The 15148-nt window shown below is 41.7% G+C and overlaps 1 protein-coding gene across 1 annotated transcript; it reads left to right on the plus strand.

Moving 5' to 3' along the window:
* The first annotated feature begins 2744 nt into the window (after positions 1-2744).
* Positions 2745-13316, plus strand: C2H8orf76 (chromosome 2 C8orf76 homolog). The gene is given in 7 exon segments (XM_075920169.2): positions 2745-3169; positions 5966-6061; positions 6281-6424; positions 7242-7768; positions 10058-10190; positions 11480-11632; positions 11634-13316. Coding segments are annotated over 7 exon segments (1206 nt in total). The 5' UTR covers positions 2745-3058; the 3' UTR covers positions 11676-13316.
* Positions 13317-15148: the final 1832 nt, after the last annotated feature.

Below are 15148 nucleotides of genomic sequence, written 5' to 3' on the forward strand. Positions count from 1 at the left end.
ACATATTTGGCATGGGGTAACAACTCAGTAAGGGAGGAAAACTAACATATGTGGTGCAATTGTGAGTTTATTGATGCTGACAGATGAGATGCGGGCTCATGATCCCTATGTCTATACTGAATACTGAATACACAGCTGGAACTAGTCTGGCTCCCTTGTGTATTAATATAGTTCAAGTAGGTATTTGAATTCTAAGAGTGTGTTTACTGTTTAAAATTTATTGAATGTTTGTGAGCTGCTGCATGTCTTAATCTCAGTCATAATCTCTTTATCACATATTGCAAGGTAATATTTGAGCATTTGCATTGTGAACCTTTGTAATTGTGTAAATCACCAGACAGAAGAGAAACATTAAGTAATATGAAATGCTATTCTCCAACAGAAGGTGTTTATGTTCTGCCCAACAAGCAAAGCCAACTGACACCAGATAACTAGAGTAGAACATTAAGGGTGACCAAAGACTTTGTTGTTTCCTCTCCCTCCCCAACCATCTGTGAATGAGAATTGCAAGTAAATTCCTACTATTAGCAGACTTTGCAAATCAAAGCAGAAAGGCCGAAAGGAATAAAAAACACAAACATGGAAGAACTGTATCTTTATGTTGCTTGAACTCAGCAAGGCAAGGATTACTAGGCATACAAAAAAGATCCTCAGTGTTTAGCCTGGTTTAGCCATAAAGAACATACGGGGATTGCTTATTATAGAAGCTTCTATTACTTTTTGAAATGCAGAACTGGAACCCATTTGTGTGTATATGTGTTTATCTGCTTTACCTTAGAAATTGTTCTTATTTACTTAAGTATAAAATAAATCTTTATATAGTTTATTATAAAATTGTCTACAAGCCTAGTCTAGCTTTCACACCACAAAGTGCAGCAGAGTCAGGGTAAGTGACTGGTCTTTCGGGACTGGGAATAATCTGAATATGTCCCTGCTATAAAGGACCCATTTAGCACAAGCATTAGCTTATCTGGGTTGATTGGAGTACACAGGGAGACTCCAATCTTGTCAAGACTGTTAACAGTGCCTGAGGAATTTACACTTGGTAAATTGTTGGTGAAGTCTAAGTAGAGAACTCAGTACCAACTTGGGGTTTGTGCCCTGAAGTTAGTACTTATAGGCTACGTCTACACTGGCAGCTTCTTGCGCAAGAACTCTTTTGCAGAAGAGTTCTTGTGCAGAAACTCTTCCATAAGAGAGTATCTACACTGCCATGTGCTTTTGCGCAAGAGCATCCATGGCAGTGTAAACGCTCTCTTCCGCAAGAAAGCTCTGATGGCCATTTTAACCATAGGGGTTTCTTGTGCAAGAAATTCATGTTGCCTGTCTACACTGGCCTCTTCTGGAAGAGTTCTTGCGCAAGAGGGCTTCTTCCTGAGAGGGAGCGTCAGAGTTCTCGCGCGAGAAGCCCTGATTTTCTACAGTACAACGTCAGTTTACTTGCGCAAGAACGCGTGGCTAGTGTAGACAGGCGGCATGTTTTTGTGCAAGAGCGGCTGTTTTCGTGCAAGAACATGCCAGTGTAGACACAGCCGTCCTCTGGAGCCACAGGACAGCTTGACAGAAGGCATGCATTTGTCTGTAATCAAGATCCTTAGGGATGGTAGAATGGGATAGGGCAAGAAGCAAAGCAAAAGCTGCATTAACTACAGGCACTTTCGCTCTCTGTCCTTGTCTTAACTGGCAGGATCCTGGGTCCCCACGTAAAAGCTCCAACAATTCTGTCAGGATGTACTCAAACCACACAGCGCTCTGCCCACAGCACACTAACTTGCCACGTGTAATAGTAAAAGGCAAAGACAAAACCTATAGGCTACGTCTAGACTGACATGATTTTCTGGAAATGCTTTTAACGGAAAAGTTTTCCGTTAAAAGCATTTTCGGAACAGAACATCTAGATTGGCACGGACGCTTTTCTGCAAAAGCACTTTTTGCAGAAAAGTGTCTGTGGCCAATCTAGACACGCTTTTCTGCAAAAAGCCCCGATCGCCATTTTCGCGATGGGGGCTTTTTTGTGCAAATCTCAGCTGTCTACACTGGCCCTTTTGCACAAAAGGGACTTTTGCCTGAACGGGAGCAGCATAGTATTTCCGCAAAAAGCACTTACAGTAGGAAGTCAGTGCTTTTGCGGAAATTAAGGCGGCCAGTGTAGACAGCTGGCAAGTTTTTCCAGAAAAGCGGCTGATTTTCCGGAAAAACTGGCCAGTCTAGACACAGCCCTACAGTGTGTTAGGCTGCTGCCCCCAAACTGCATGTTTATTACAGATATCAAGTCCTGCCTGCCCTGGCTTCTGTGACTTCACAGTGAGAGGGGGCAGAGAGCCGCCTTAGCCCCGCTAGCAGCTTTCTATAGTCCTACCCCCGGACCAGGCTTTTAACTGCCTGGCCCGCAGCGCGGACCCCCGGCAACCCAAGTGGCAGAGAAGAAATTCGGAAGCGGGGAGACACCCGCGTGCAAATCAGCTGTTCCTGTCCTGCCTACGACCCATGCTTGGGAGTCCTCGGGCAGCTCTAGCACAAGCCTCGGACTACAACTCCCAGCATGCCGTGGTGCACGAATAGGCCTACCGTACCCAGACGGTAGAGCAGTGCATGCTGGGAGTTTTAGTTTTCGCCTCTGAAATCCCCGCTTGGCAGAGGAAGGAGCGTTGCATGCCGGGAGCTGTAGTCCCTGCCTAGCGACTGTCCCGCTGCCCAAGCGGCTCCGTTTCCCACCAGCGCGTGGGGCCTTTCCCGCTCCCAGTGACCCTGCCCGAATCCGCGAGGGCCCCCGCAAGCAGGGGGCGGCGCTCCAGCTGCTGCCGCTGCCTCTCAGGGGCTCTCGAGCTGCGTCCGCCTCAGTGCCCCGTGAGGGGAGGGTTGAGATAGTTGCTCCCCGTGAGAGGAGACACTCTGGCCGCGGCGCCGCGCTTCTCTATGATCTCCCTAACTCCCCTCCCCCACCCACACTTCCTTGTGGTTCAGCCGGGGACTCTCTAGCCCACGGCTTCCTCTGTTGCCGCGCGGGGGCGCTCTAGCCGGAGACTCGGTGGCCGGGGAGGCCGGGTTTGTTGAGGCGATGGCGCTGGCGTTCGGCTTCGAATTCGAGGACTCGGTTTTTGCCCCGAGCAGGGAGCGGGGCCGGGGCGGCGGCTGCGCGGCCTACGCCGCCAAGCGCTGCGAGCCCCGGGTGAGCAGGGGGCGGGGGGCTTCTCTGCCCCCGGGCTCTTGAGGCGCGAGAAGGGGACCTGCCGGGCGGAGGGAGGCGCGGGGCTCTCGTGGGGGGGGGGGGGGGGGCTGGGGGGGCTGGGGGTCGGGTGGGGGTGGGGGCGGGCAGTGGGGGGGGGGCTGGGGGGGGGGGGCTGGGGGGGGGGGCAATTGTGCGGGTACCGGGGGTTGGGGGGCTGTTGCGTGGGTAGTGGGGGTCTGGTTTGGGGGTGCAATTGTGCAGGTACCGGGGGTTGGGGGGCTGTTGTGTGGGTAGTGGGGGTCTGGTTTGGGGGTGCAATTGTGCGGGTACCGGGGGTTGGGGGGCTGTTGTGTGGGTAGTGGGGGTCTGGTTTGGGGGTGCAATTGTGCAGGTACCGGGGGTTGGGGGGCTGTTGCGTGGGTAGTGGGGAAGCGGAGCTGGAGGTCTGTTGTATGAGGAGGCTGGGCTGGGGGAAGCTGGTTTGGGGGCACGGTTGGTGGGTGGGTTTTTGCAGAGCGAGTCTGATTTGCTTCTAGTTCAGCGACTCTCAAACTTTTGCATCCTTGACCTTTTGCACAGAGCTCAGCTGAGTGTGACCCCCCCCCCCATTATGAATTAAGTACACTTTTAAAAATATATTTAACGCTGTTAGAAGTGCTGGAAGTGAAGCAGAGTGTGGGGATTGAAGCTCACTGCTTGTGTCCTGCCACAAACCTTGCAGTCCCCGTAGGCTCACTACCCCCAATTTGAGAATCCTTGCCCTGGTCTATAATGTACACCCATGTGTATTAGATCTGCATCCATTTCTTAGATTGTAAACTCTGTATGGTTGTGGTCACCAACCAGTAGATCGTGATCTACCGGTAGATCTCGGAGGCTCTAAGAGTAGCTCTTGAGCCCTCTCTGAACTGCGCGCCTGCGCAGTACATTTACATTAGATTTCCTCATTTGAGGAGCAGCTACTCACCGAGCAACAGCACAGGTGAGTAGCTGTGAGAAATGGAGGGAATTTTTTTTTTAAAGCAGCAGTATAAGGATTGGAGATAGCAAGTGATGGAGAGGAGGAGAATAGAGAGGGCGGGGCTTCAAGGAAGGGGCGGGCAGTAGATCTTGGCTTGGTCTGTCATTTAAAAAGTGATCTTGGGTGTAAAAAGGTTGGAGACCACTGCTGTAGGGCTAGAGCTTTTTTGTTCTGTGTTCCTACTGTACTCAGCACTATCAGATCCTGGTCCATAATAAGCTCCTGTGGTAATTCAAATACCAATCCATTCTGTTTTTCATGCTGTTCAAAAGCAGAGAGTCTACTTTGGCTTTGAAAGTTGACAAAGTATTTCTGATTTTAGGTCGTTTGTGTAACACAAATACATAGCAGTGTGTACATTTAAAACACACACTATCCTCCACCCATCCACCCACTCCCTACCAAACCAAAACTCTCTGTGTATGTCTACACTTGCACCCTCTTTCGAGAGAGGGATGCAAATGAAGACATTCAAAATTGCAAATGAAACTGGGATTTAAATATCCCGTGCTTCATTTGCATATTCGCATTATGGTGCTATTTCGAAATAACAAACGTGTAGACACGGTTATTTTGAGAGAAAACCCTTCTCTCTGAATAACCCTTATTCCTCATACAATGAGATTTACCAGTTATTTTGAGAGAAGGGTTTTCTCTCAAAATAACTGCGTCTAAACTGCATCTGTTATTTCAAAATAGCGCTATTTTGAAATAGCGCCATAATGCAAATGAAGCATGGGATATTTAAATCCCAGCTTCATTTGCAATTTTGAATGTCTTCATTTGCATTCCTCTCTCGAAAGAGGGTGTAAGTGTAAACATACCCTCCATTGCATATGCAGGTTGAACCTCTCTAGTCTGGCAGCCTTGGGACCTGACCGGAGCCAAACCAGAGAATTTGCTGGACTGCAGGAAGTCAGTATTGTCTAACAGCATTACCAACACTTCCATTGCTTACTGGGCTTTTAGAAGACATTTAGGGGTAAATTTGAGCTAAATAGCAGAACACTAACAGCCAGGACTGGTGACTGTAAACAAACTTTATGGGACTGCAGGGAAACTTGGCCACAACCATGATAAGTGGACATCTGGCTAACTAAAATCATGGCAGACCACCCACATTGCCGGACCAGAGAGTGCCAGATTAAAGCAGTTCAACCTGTGCTGTTCGCCAAGAGAATGTACTACAAGTGACAAATGTTAATCATGGTCCTTAACTTCCTCAAGGCTCTACTGGAAGATGCTCAGATACTATGGTAGATTATATAAGAACTTATGTTGAGTAGAATAGTCATGCTGCTGTGGTACTTTAGAAGGAGCAGAACTTTTCAGCGGCATGTCTTTAATCTTCCTTTAAAAAAGTGAAAATGACCTCTAATGCACCATTAAGACTGAGAGTAATGAAACAGAGTAAAAAGTTAAGCCTTTTAATTTATTCACTATAAATATAACAGTAATTAAAGTAGGCTATAAAATGCATAGGTTGTATGACATGCTGGAACAAATTGCTGCTGAAACCATAACTTCTGAATTTCCATTATTTATGTCTGGTTTAGTTTTTCTAGTATTGTAAATGTTTGCATTTAATGCAGTACTGTTTTTACCCATTGTGTGGTGTGTCTACACTTTCAAATCTGCTGTATAGTTTAATCCTGAAATACTGTGTACAGGTCAGATGTTGGTAGTTTGTAGTTGTAAGCTGCTTAATAGGAAACTTGAACATCATAACTTCAGTTTCTTCAATACACTTGAATATTTTCCTTTTGTGTTTACAGTGGTTTTGTGAGGAAAGAAATAGTGAAGATGATGTTGAAATTCTAACTACTAAAAAATTCAGAGGTGATTTGGCATACAGACGACAAGAATTTCAGGTATTTTTATGGTTCCAGTACTTTTTGCTAATTACTATCTGTAATTATAATGCATATAGACTGTTTAGTCCTATTTGGTCTAGATGGTACTGGGTCCTGCCATGAGGGCAGGGGACTGGACTCGATGACCTCTTGAGGTCCCTTCCAGTTCTAGTGTTCTATGATTCTATTTCTTGTAGCATTTCATTTTAACTTTTATTTTTGCAAACATCCTATTAGAGAGCCCTGTATGAATACACAAGCTGCTTGTTGCTGTTACCATCCAGTAACATCGCAATGAGAAGAGATGTCCAAGAGGGCCAGGCTCGGTGTTTAGCTCACCTAGGAAAGCACAAAGAGGCACTGGATATTGCAGAAAAACTGGTTAGTTGCGCAGTTTCTTCCTCTCCCCCTAGCCGCTAATCATGATCAGTACTTTTTTTTAACATGTATAGTTTTCTGTGGGGCTGGGGGTGGCGGGTGGGAATCCTTCTTTAAAATAATCCCTTTGTGAGCTCAGTGTTCATTATGTTTGATTAAAGTGGTTGTTGTCACCATATCTATTTTGTTCTTTACAAATAAAAACACTTTGCCACAAAAGTGGTGGTGGTAATCCTAGAGAGGAATAGCATCGTGCTTTTCTGGGCAGAATTAATGTAATTAAGAAAGAGGCTAAATCAGTAGCCTGTAACTCGCCACCATAAGTGGCACCTCAGTTTGAACACTCATCTTCCTCTTTAGCATTCCTTCCACCCTCTCCCATACGCTCCCAAATATCTTACCCAAAGCAGAGTTCTGATCCTCTAAAAGGAGTTGTGCCAGACACTCCATGAAGTCCACTGGAGATTTTACTTTTGCTATTGTTTTATGTGGCAGGCATTTAGAGACCGTGTTGATGAGTGGCAGTATAAAGTTATAAAAAGATAGGTGGTGATAAAATTCAAGGACAGTACTGTCAGGGCAGGATAAGGGACAACTTAAGGGAATGCATTCTTTGAATCTACAATAGCTGAATGTACATAATGTATACCACACTATTTTAAAAATACTTAGAATTTGGACAATTAATTTTGGAAATCATGAAAACGATATGATAGGGGAGGGAGGAGTTTGTGCATTCCTGTTAACATGAAAAAATATCTTCTGAATAGTGATGATGAGTCCATTGTACTGTGTTTGATCTGTCATAATTTGTTTTTAGAGAAATGGAGCAACTAACACAGATCATTTAACATCTGTCCTCAACCTGCAGTTTACAATTTACTGTCTCCTGAAAAATATAGAGAAGAAGACCTCATGCTTACAGCAACTGATTTCCTTACATCCTTTTAATCCATGGAACTGGAAGCTACTTGCTGAGGCTTATATAAGCGTTTTACAGACTCTGCCTCCATCATTTATTTCAGAAATGAAACTTGTTCAATGCAAAGATTGTACTGCAAAAGACAAAGTTTTCCAGGCCTCACCAGGACCGTTTAGAAAAGAAATGAACCATCACTGTCACCAGACACACAGCGGGAGAGATGATTTTAGGTCAACATTTTCTACAAAAACAATTGGAGACAACTCTGTATCTTCTAGCAATAGCCAAATGGTAGAGGGATCCCTCCATATCTCAGAAGAATGTGCAAAAAGGGACAAAATGAAACATACTCCCTTTGAGTCCTGGGGACAGGAAGTATTCAAAGAAGTTTGGATAAAAGCATGTGCCTCTTTTGTTAGAACAAGGTAACTATATAACAAGTCTCAGAGGGACAGCCAGTTGTGTTAGTCTGTATCTGCAAAAGCAACAATGAATCCTGTGACATCTTAGGGTATGTCTAAACAGTAGCACTATTTCGAAATAACGTAACATAGTTACGTTACACAGCAACCTTTATTTCGAAATAATATCGAGCTGGAAGACTTCTTACTCTGACTCTTGGTAACCCTCATTTCACAAGGAGTAATGGAAGTCAAAGAAAAAGTGGTCTTCCCTCGACTTCCTGCTGTGTAGACAGTGCCAAAAGCTGAATTAAGCTATTTTGACCTCAGCTATGCAATTAATGTAGCTGAAGTTGTATAGCTTAATTCAACTTTAGCCCTGCTGTGTAGACATACCCTAACAGATTGATTTGAGCATAATCTTTCATGCGTAAAAAGCACTTCATCAGAGCCATTGCCTTTAAATATATAACAAACATGGTGCTATTGCAAGAGAATCAGAAACTAAAACTGACCAGTCTGCTTTCACTAAACAAATGAAGTTAAATGCAAAAAGAAAATTATTCTTGTGAATGGTGAAATGTAAATTAATTGTTTTTTAAAATTCTTTGCTTTAGTGTACTAGAGTGTGTTATGTATTCTCAGCAGTCTTTCATAACAATAATTTTATATGGAAAATTTCCCCTACTTACAGTATTAACACTGTTCCATTTCAGTGGCACTGCTGCTTGTACTTCTTTTTGGAATTCATGCTACAGCAACTAAACTTGAGCAGTGGAGAGGAAGGCCTGTCTTATTTGCTTCCAGGTTAGATAGCTCAGAGAAAAGTGAATTATTTTTATAATTCACAAGTTTGCATAATGGATGAGGTTGAAAAATAAATGAATTTTGTGACTGTTGATTGACAAGAAAACACAGAATTTCATAACTGTTTCTCTTCTCCCCGTCTTCCTTTGCCTCCTAAAACATAATAATTGGCAAAGATAATTAGAAATGAGCTTTTACAAAAATCTTGGGTAGCTTAGAGGTTTCACGAGGCATACCGGCGCAGTCAATAAAGGCTTCCCTTGTCGACTGCGCCACGTCTAGACTCCCGCGCTGTGCTGGATCAGCGCGGTGGCCATTTTTATTTTAAGGAAGCAGGGATTATTTAGATCCCCGCTTCATTGACTATGTCGAGTAAGCTACTTTACGTGGCTCCGTCGATGGAGTCACGTAGTCTAGACACACCCAAAGTGAGTGAAATGAAATATATTATATGGCACCACCTTCTGAAAGAAATTGTCTATAAATACAATAAAGTCTTTGTGTGGAGGCTTGCAACATTTCCTCTGAAATGGGAACAGTTAGATGTGGTTCTAAAATATTTCCTGCGGATGTAAGGGAGTAGTCAGGTAGTTGAGTCAACAATTCGTATCCCCTCCCCCCTTGCTGCCTCTGTATTAGAGGCAGCAAGATGAGGAAAACCAGGAGCCAGTGCTGGGGGGCGCCAACTTAAAGCTCGTTCCCCCCAGCACCATCTCTGCAGTGCTGTCCATCTCTCCCCCCACCTCACTGCTGCCTGGGGGGGTATGGTCTGCTACAGTGAAGCAGCCCCTGTCTGCGGTCACCGTGGGCTCTGCATGAAAAAATGTAGTAGGAGCCAGGCAGGCAGGCAGCCTGGTTCAGGCCCCAAACCCCGCTGTTGCTCTGTAATTTAAAACATACTAGGAGCTAGGGGGCAAGCAGCCCGGCTCCTACTGCCTTTTAAATTGCAGAGCTGCGGCGGGGTTTGGTTCCGCACCCAGCATGAGCCAGGACTGAGTTGGGCTGCCTATTAACTAATTGAGTTGTCAGTACAAATTCTATTGGCTACTCACTTAGTTAAATACCTGCCTCTTAACATCTCTACTAAGGACTGGATTGTGTGGACATGAAAATAAACTCATGAGATTTGTTCAGAATCTAAGGTGCCTTTGTGTCTTAAAATTCAAGTTTCTGGCTCTTTGATACAGTGCTAGTCATCTCTATACAACAAGATTCTGCTTTCTTGTTAAGTCTGAAGTCAGACATTGGGCACAGGATGTATGCTGAATCTGGGTAACTCATATCAAATCATGGTATCTCATCATGGTGCTGAGCATAATAACCTACATAAATGTGTACCGATTTCTCATCTTTCTCTGCTTCCTTGGTTATAAATCCTACAAAAAAAAGTTTTAAAAAAACAATACTTTAAAAAAGTCTTGATTTCATGTGGTCTTTTTAATATTTGTGACAACCAGCACTACTTTGAATTGGTTACATATTTTCACTGAGATTTTCTTTTTTCAGGCTTTTACTTCAGATTACACAGTTGCAACAGTCATCCTTTGCTCTAGAGAAGAATTTGAAGATTCAGCAAGAAACTGAAGACACAGTAAAAGGTTTTGGTTTAAATGAAGAATCCTTGCTATTGATTACTGAGGTGAGTGACCATTCATAGACATTGTGTTATATTGATCCACTTAGGGTACGTCTACACAGCAGTGTTATTTAGGAATAACTGATGTTATTCTGAAATAGCATAGTCCATGTCTACACTACAAGCAGTTATTTCGACAATGTCAAAATAATGGCAAGCTGGAGGACTTTGTAACTCTCATTTTATGAAGAGTAAGGGGAGGAAGAGTGCTCTTCCTCAGACTTCCTGCTATGTAGACAGCGCCAAAAGCCAAAATAAGCTATTTCAATTTAAGCTATGCAATTGACTTAGTTCAGGTTGCGTAGTTTATTTTGGCTTCAGCCCTGCTGTGTAGATGTGCCTTGAGCGTGCAGAGATTTGCCTAATGGAAATGTTGAAACATCATCTCTTCAGCCTTACATTTGCAGGTAGTTTTACAGAGGTGCATGATGGGTTGAACTGTTTTGTTCTTACCTAACAATTTTTTGCTTTGAGTAGGACACAGGTTTACTTTTTAAGGAAAATGTATGCGAGAGAGAAAATTATAAAAGTGCAGCAAATTGAGAACATATGGAGTGGCCTTAAACACTGAAGTTTCTTAATTAGTTCTTCTGAAAATTAAACTGAAGCATCTCTAATTTTGCATACTAGGGTTTATACTAGTTCTAGATGTTTTCATAAGAGTGGAAATAATATTCCATGTCTACGTTAATAGAGATATTACAAACATGCACCTCAAAGATGGAATTTGTGACTTTAAGCTCAAGACATATAGATATCTATATATGTCGAAGTCAAGGAAGATCTCCTTTTGCTGTCACTAGTAGCGATTTATACTTTTCATGTCATGAGCCTCTAAAAGGCAAATATCCATTGCAAGCTGACACATTCAAGAAGGCATCCATTTGTTAGAGAGCAGTAGTATGCAGATGTTACAAGGAAATCAGAGAATGGAAATGACTTCTTGTACATTTCTTGGTATAATCCCCACCTCCCTGAGAAATCAAAATATTTCTACTGTTACCAAGTGTCGAATTTATAGTTTTCAATTAGGTTTATCATTTTCGACTCGTTAGCAAAAAACCCATAACCAGAGCACAGCCAGACCAACTAAAAGGAGTTTTGCAGCTATAATACATGGGCCTTCATTATCTCCATTCTTATTTCACTATGCAGTAGAAACAGTTTGACCATGTGTTGGAAATTTTACCTGAGTTGTATTCTTAATGTTCTTAGATGTGTGTGTTTGTTACTGTGGAATGTATTATTTTCCCTACAGGTAATTTTTTTCCACTTTTTTATTTCATCTTTAGGTTATGGGAGAGGATCTCATTCCAGAAAAACTGAAAGAGGATGCTCAGGGAGAAATAAAATGTCTAGGCCCTTCAGCACTGACATCCTTGGTAACTGCCTCAGTCACAGAATTTGAACACAAATGGTTCAGAAAACTCCAAGATAGTTTGTCATTTTGACAGTCAGTTCTGCCAAGACATATACATTCCACCATAAATAATTTAAACACTCCTGTTCTGTTTATTTTTTATCATCTTTATCTCAAGTGATGATGGAATAAAGTTAACATTACTTTAAAAATAAAGTTGAGTGTATATCTTTTAAGAACATTGCACTTCTAATCATCAGTTTTCTTGCATACTCACTGGCTTTTTCTTTCTGTGCTTCTACATATTCAATTTAAAATGATCAGGACAAGTGACATTATCAGCCTTCAAAGGCATATTGCAACACTGAACATCACACTTCTTGATCACACCTCGCCTATGATTTCTTTGGAGTTGTGATATTCTTAGAGTAATCTCTTCACTATATCTAGCCTGATGTTTCTTCAGTATTTGTTTTTATCTTGCTGTTTTAGACCAGTGGAATAAGCTGTTAGATTCTTGTTTTAAAATCTGGTGGATATGTTTTTAAAATTAGTATAAACGTAAACAAAAACTGGTCTGGTAGCACTTTATAGACTAATGAAACATATAGATGGTATCATGAGCTTTCATGGGCACGGCCCACTTCTTCAGATGACCGGAGTTTTAAGAAGTGGGCTGTGCCCATGAAAGCTCATGATACCATCTATATGTTTTGTTAGTCTATTAAGTGCTTCCAGACCAGTTTTTGTTTTTTAAATGTATCCTGTACAGACTAACTCAGCTACCCCCTGAAGCTTAAAATTAGTATTTCTTTATAAGTTGAGATATTTTTACTATTCAAATTCAGATATTTGAGAACCTTAATGTATTTTTAATCAGAATGTTTTCAATACAGAGCAACTTGTTGACTTCCACACAAGTCTTTATATAAGACTAATGGGTTCTCTATGCAAGTGTAAATTCACTCTATATCCCCAATTTCACTTGTTCAGAGAGTTCACAGTAACAGGTCTCTGAGGCTATACATATTGAGGAGAACTGTACTCCTTTCTTTTGTACAGTTTCACAAAATGCAGTGTTAATTCTATAGCAAACCAGTTTTCTGTTCCTTACAGATTTTTGTAGTTGTTGTTAAACCTTTGTTATAATGAATCCAGACATCTGTTCATTGTAAGTTAAAAAGCAGTGAAATTACATGGTTTGACTTGTCCTGTGTTTTGGAAAGGCAGAGAACTAGTTTTTTCTATCAACATAGTTTGCATTCCAAGCAACCGAAGTGTGCTCTTAATTTTTAATTTTTTTTTATTCTTTAGTCATCTTCAAACAAAATTTATTCTGATCTCACTAATTTTTGTTTTGGTATCAGTTAATGAAAATATGCTCGTTCACCATGATTTTTTTTTCTTATTGTGGATTCTCCTTTGAATGTGTTTGCCTTTCTTTTCAGTATACTAAAGTACGCTAAAGTTTTTTAAATGAATTCACTGAATTGTATCCCCCACCTAAAAATGCACTTCTCTGCTAATTTTAAATGGAGTTCAAAAATTGAGTTGTCTGTAATATTCAATAATGTATCATCTGTGCACAGTAAAAGTTAATTATTAGTCTTCTCCAGGAAAAAAAAAACCCTTCCATCATATCAGATTATTTATGGTGATTTGATGACTTAATGCGCTTCAACCACATCCTGATCAACTTGTTACAAAAGCTGGATGTTTGGCATGAATACTTGGATAGACGTTAATAAATATAACAGAATTCCTTTTAATCATGTGTGTGCTTTTAGAACACTTTATTGGGCTCTTAAAGAGAGCACTGAATAAATACATGGCTTACACACAACTATATATGTGCTTAATAGACTGTCAACTTGTACTTTAGGATAGGAAGCTTTATGGAAAGCTAGATGTAATGGTTCTAAAGTGATTATTGCATGGGAGTGCAATCTAACTGATTTTTAATACTGTTAAGCATTTGAATAGCCATTGTTTGAATGCAGGGGTGCTGGTTTGTGGCAGACATAACCAGCTATTTTACTACAACAATTAGTGTTGGAGTGGAGTATCATAGTGGTGTTTACATGAGCCCTTCTCCTCAAGCATATATAAGTGGCGTGTCAGTGTCTTTCTCTGGTTTTGCTGAAAGTTGGGACACTTCTGCAGCTGCTTGCAATTACTCATGTTTTTGATCGCTGGCCAGTTTAGCCTGTGGGAGCCTGTTTAGGATCTTTGGCTTAATTCACTGTTGAAATTGTGAACTGCTTCAGTACTCCTTTCCATCAAAACATAAATGACATTTATTTGACATTCAAACTCAGCCTTTGTGTAAATTAATGTGAGCTGCACCCATTAATGCCAGAGCTGAATTTGGCACTTAAACTCTATCCCATATTTTATCAGTTTGTCTTCAGTCTACACTTCCTCTAAAGTTTTGGAGAACTCAGTTGCACAGAGTATCCCTCACTACCATACTGGATGAATTTCATATGGTTTATGTAGTCTTTGCACAACATCAAGACTGCCTTACAGGACCCCAGTGTGGGGAGAACATAAAACCTGCTAAAACACCTCAGGCGGAGGCTTTACATTGGGGAGTTGTCAGTTGCTTAGGCCTATAAAATACTAGGATCAGTAAAATATTTCATGACTGATGATTTGTATGACTGGCATTGGGGCTTGGGAGTAGCAGATGCTTTTCAGATTGCCTGTGGAAGTGAAAATCCTAGAGCTGGTGCTCTTATTGTTATGCTTTTATATTACAGGCTGCCTTGCTTTAGCGAGTGGGCACTGTTGGTGGATATTCTTGAGACATGGATTGGGGATTTCCAACACAACATTAAATTGGCTTGACACTATGCCAGTGAATGAAGCTGTCTTTCTGGTGTTTGGCTTTAACAATTTCACTAAGGCACAGTACATTTCAAGTCATAATGTCATCTCACTACAATTGGGCACAAACAGATGACTGACTAGGAGGTAAATCATCTACTTACTAGTGAAACTCTGCTCTACAAAATATTTTTAAAGGGCCAAAACTGGAGCCCCCTCATTTAATGTCCTGGCTAGTTAGCAACACTCTTTATCACAGTGCTCTCATTTTTAAAAAATGGTATTTTATAGAATGTAACCATAAATATTTGCTGACAAGTTGCAAGTTTGTGTGATATTCTGGTTCTGTGCACATCGTTAACAAACTACTCTCCTGGTGGGCTGTGTGAAGCCTTTGATTCTGCATTCCCCAGGCTATGATTCCACAGTAACAAAGAAAATTGTTTATCAGTTTGGTTACCAGGAAGAACTCCCAAATCATGCTCCATCTCCTCAGAAAATCTGTAAATTACAGGTTTTCCAAAGGGTGAAGCAAATTCCAAAGTAGAAGGATCTCTGTTGTGTACCCCCTATCGCTAGTATCCTGCTGTCTCAGCAGATCTCTACTCCACCAAAAAAACATATGCTGGACCTGTGCCAATAAAAGATTAGCTTATAAACTTTACACTTTGAGTTGGAAATGGAACTAAATGGCAAGCCACTGCAGGCCTTAGAGCCTACGCTCAGTGTGTCAGCTTGCTGGGCTAAGGATTGTGTTCTAATACGTTTATGC

The sequence above is a fragment of the Pelodiscus sinensis genome, chromosome 2 (assembly GCF_052426305.1).
Source record: "Pelodiscus sinensis isolate ZL-2025 chromosome 2, ASM5242630v1, whole genome shotgun sequence".
In the NCBI taxonomy this organism is placed as follows: Eukaryota; Metazoa; Chordata; order Testudines; family Trionychidae; genus Pelodiscus; species Pelodiscus sinensis.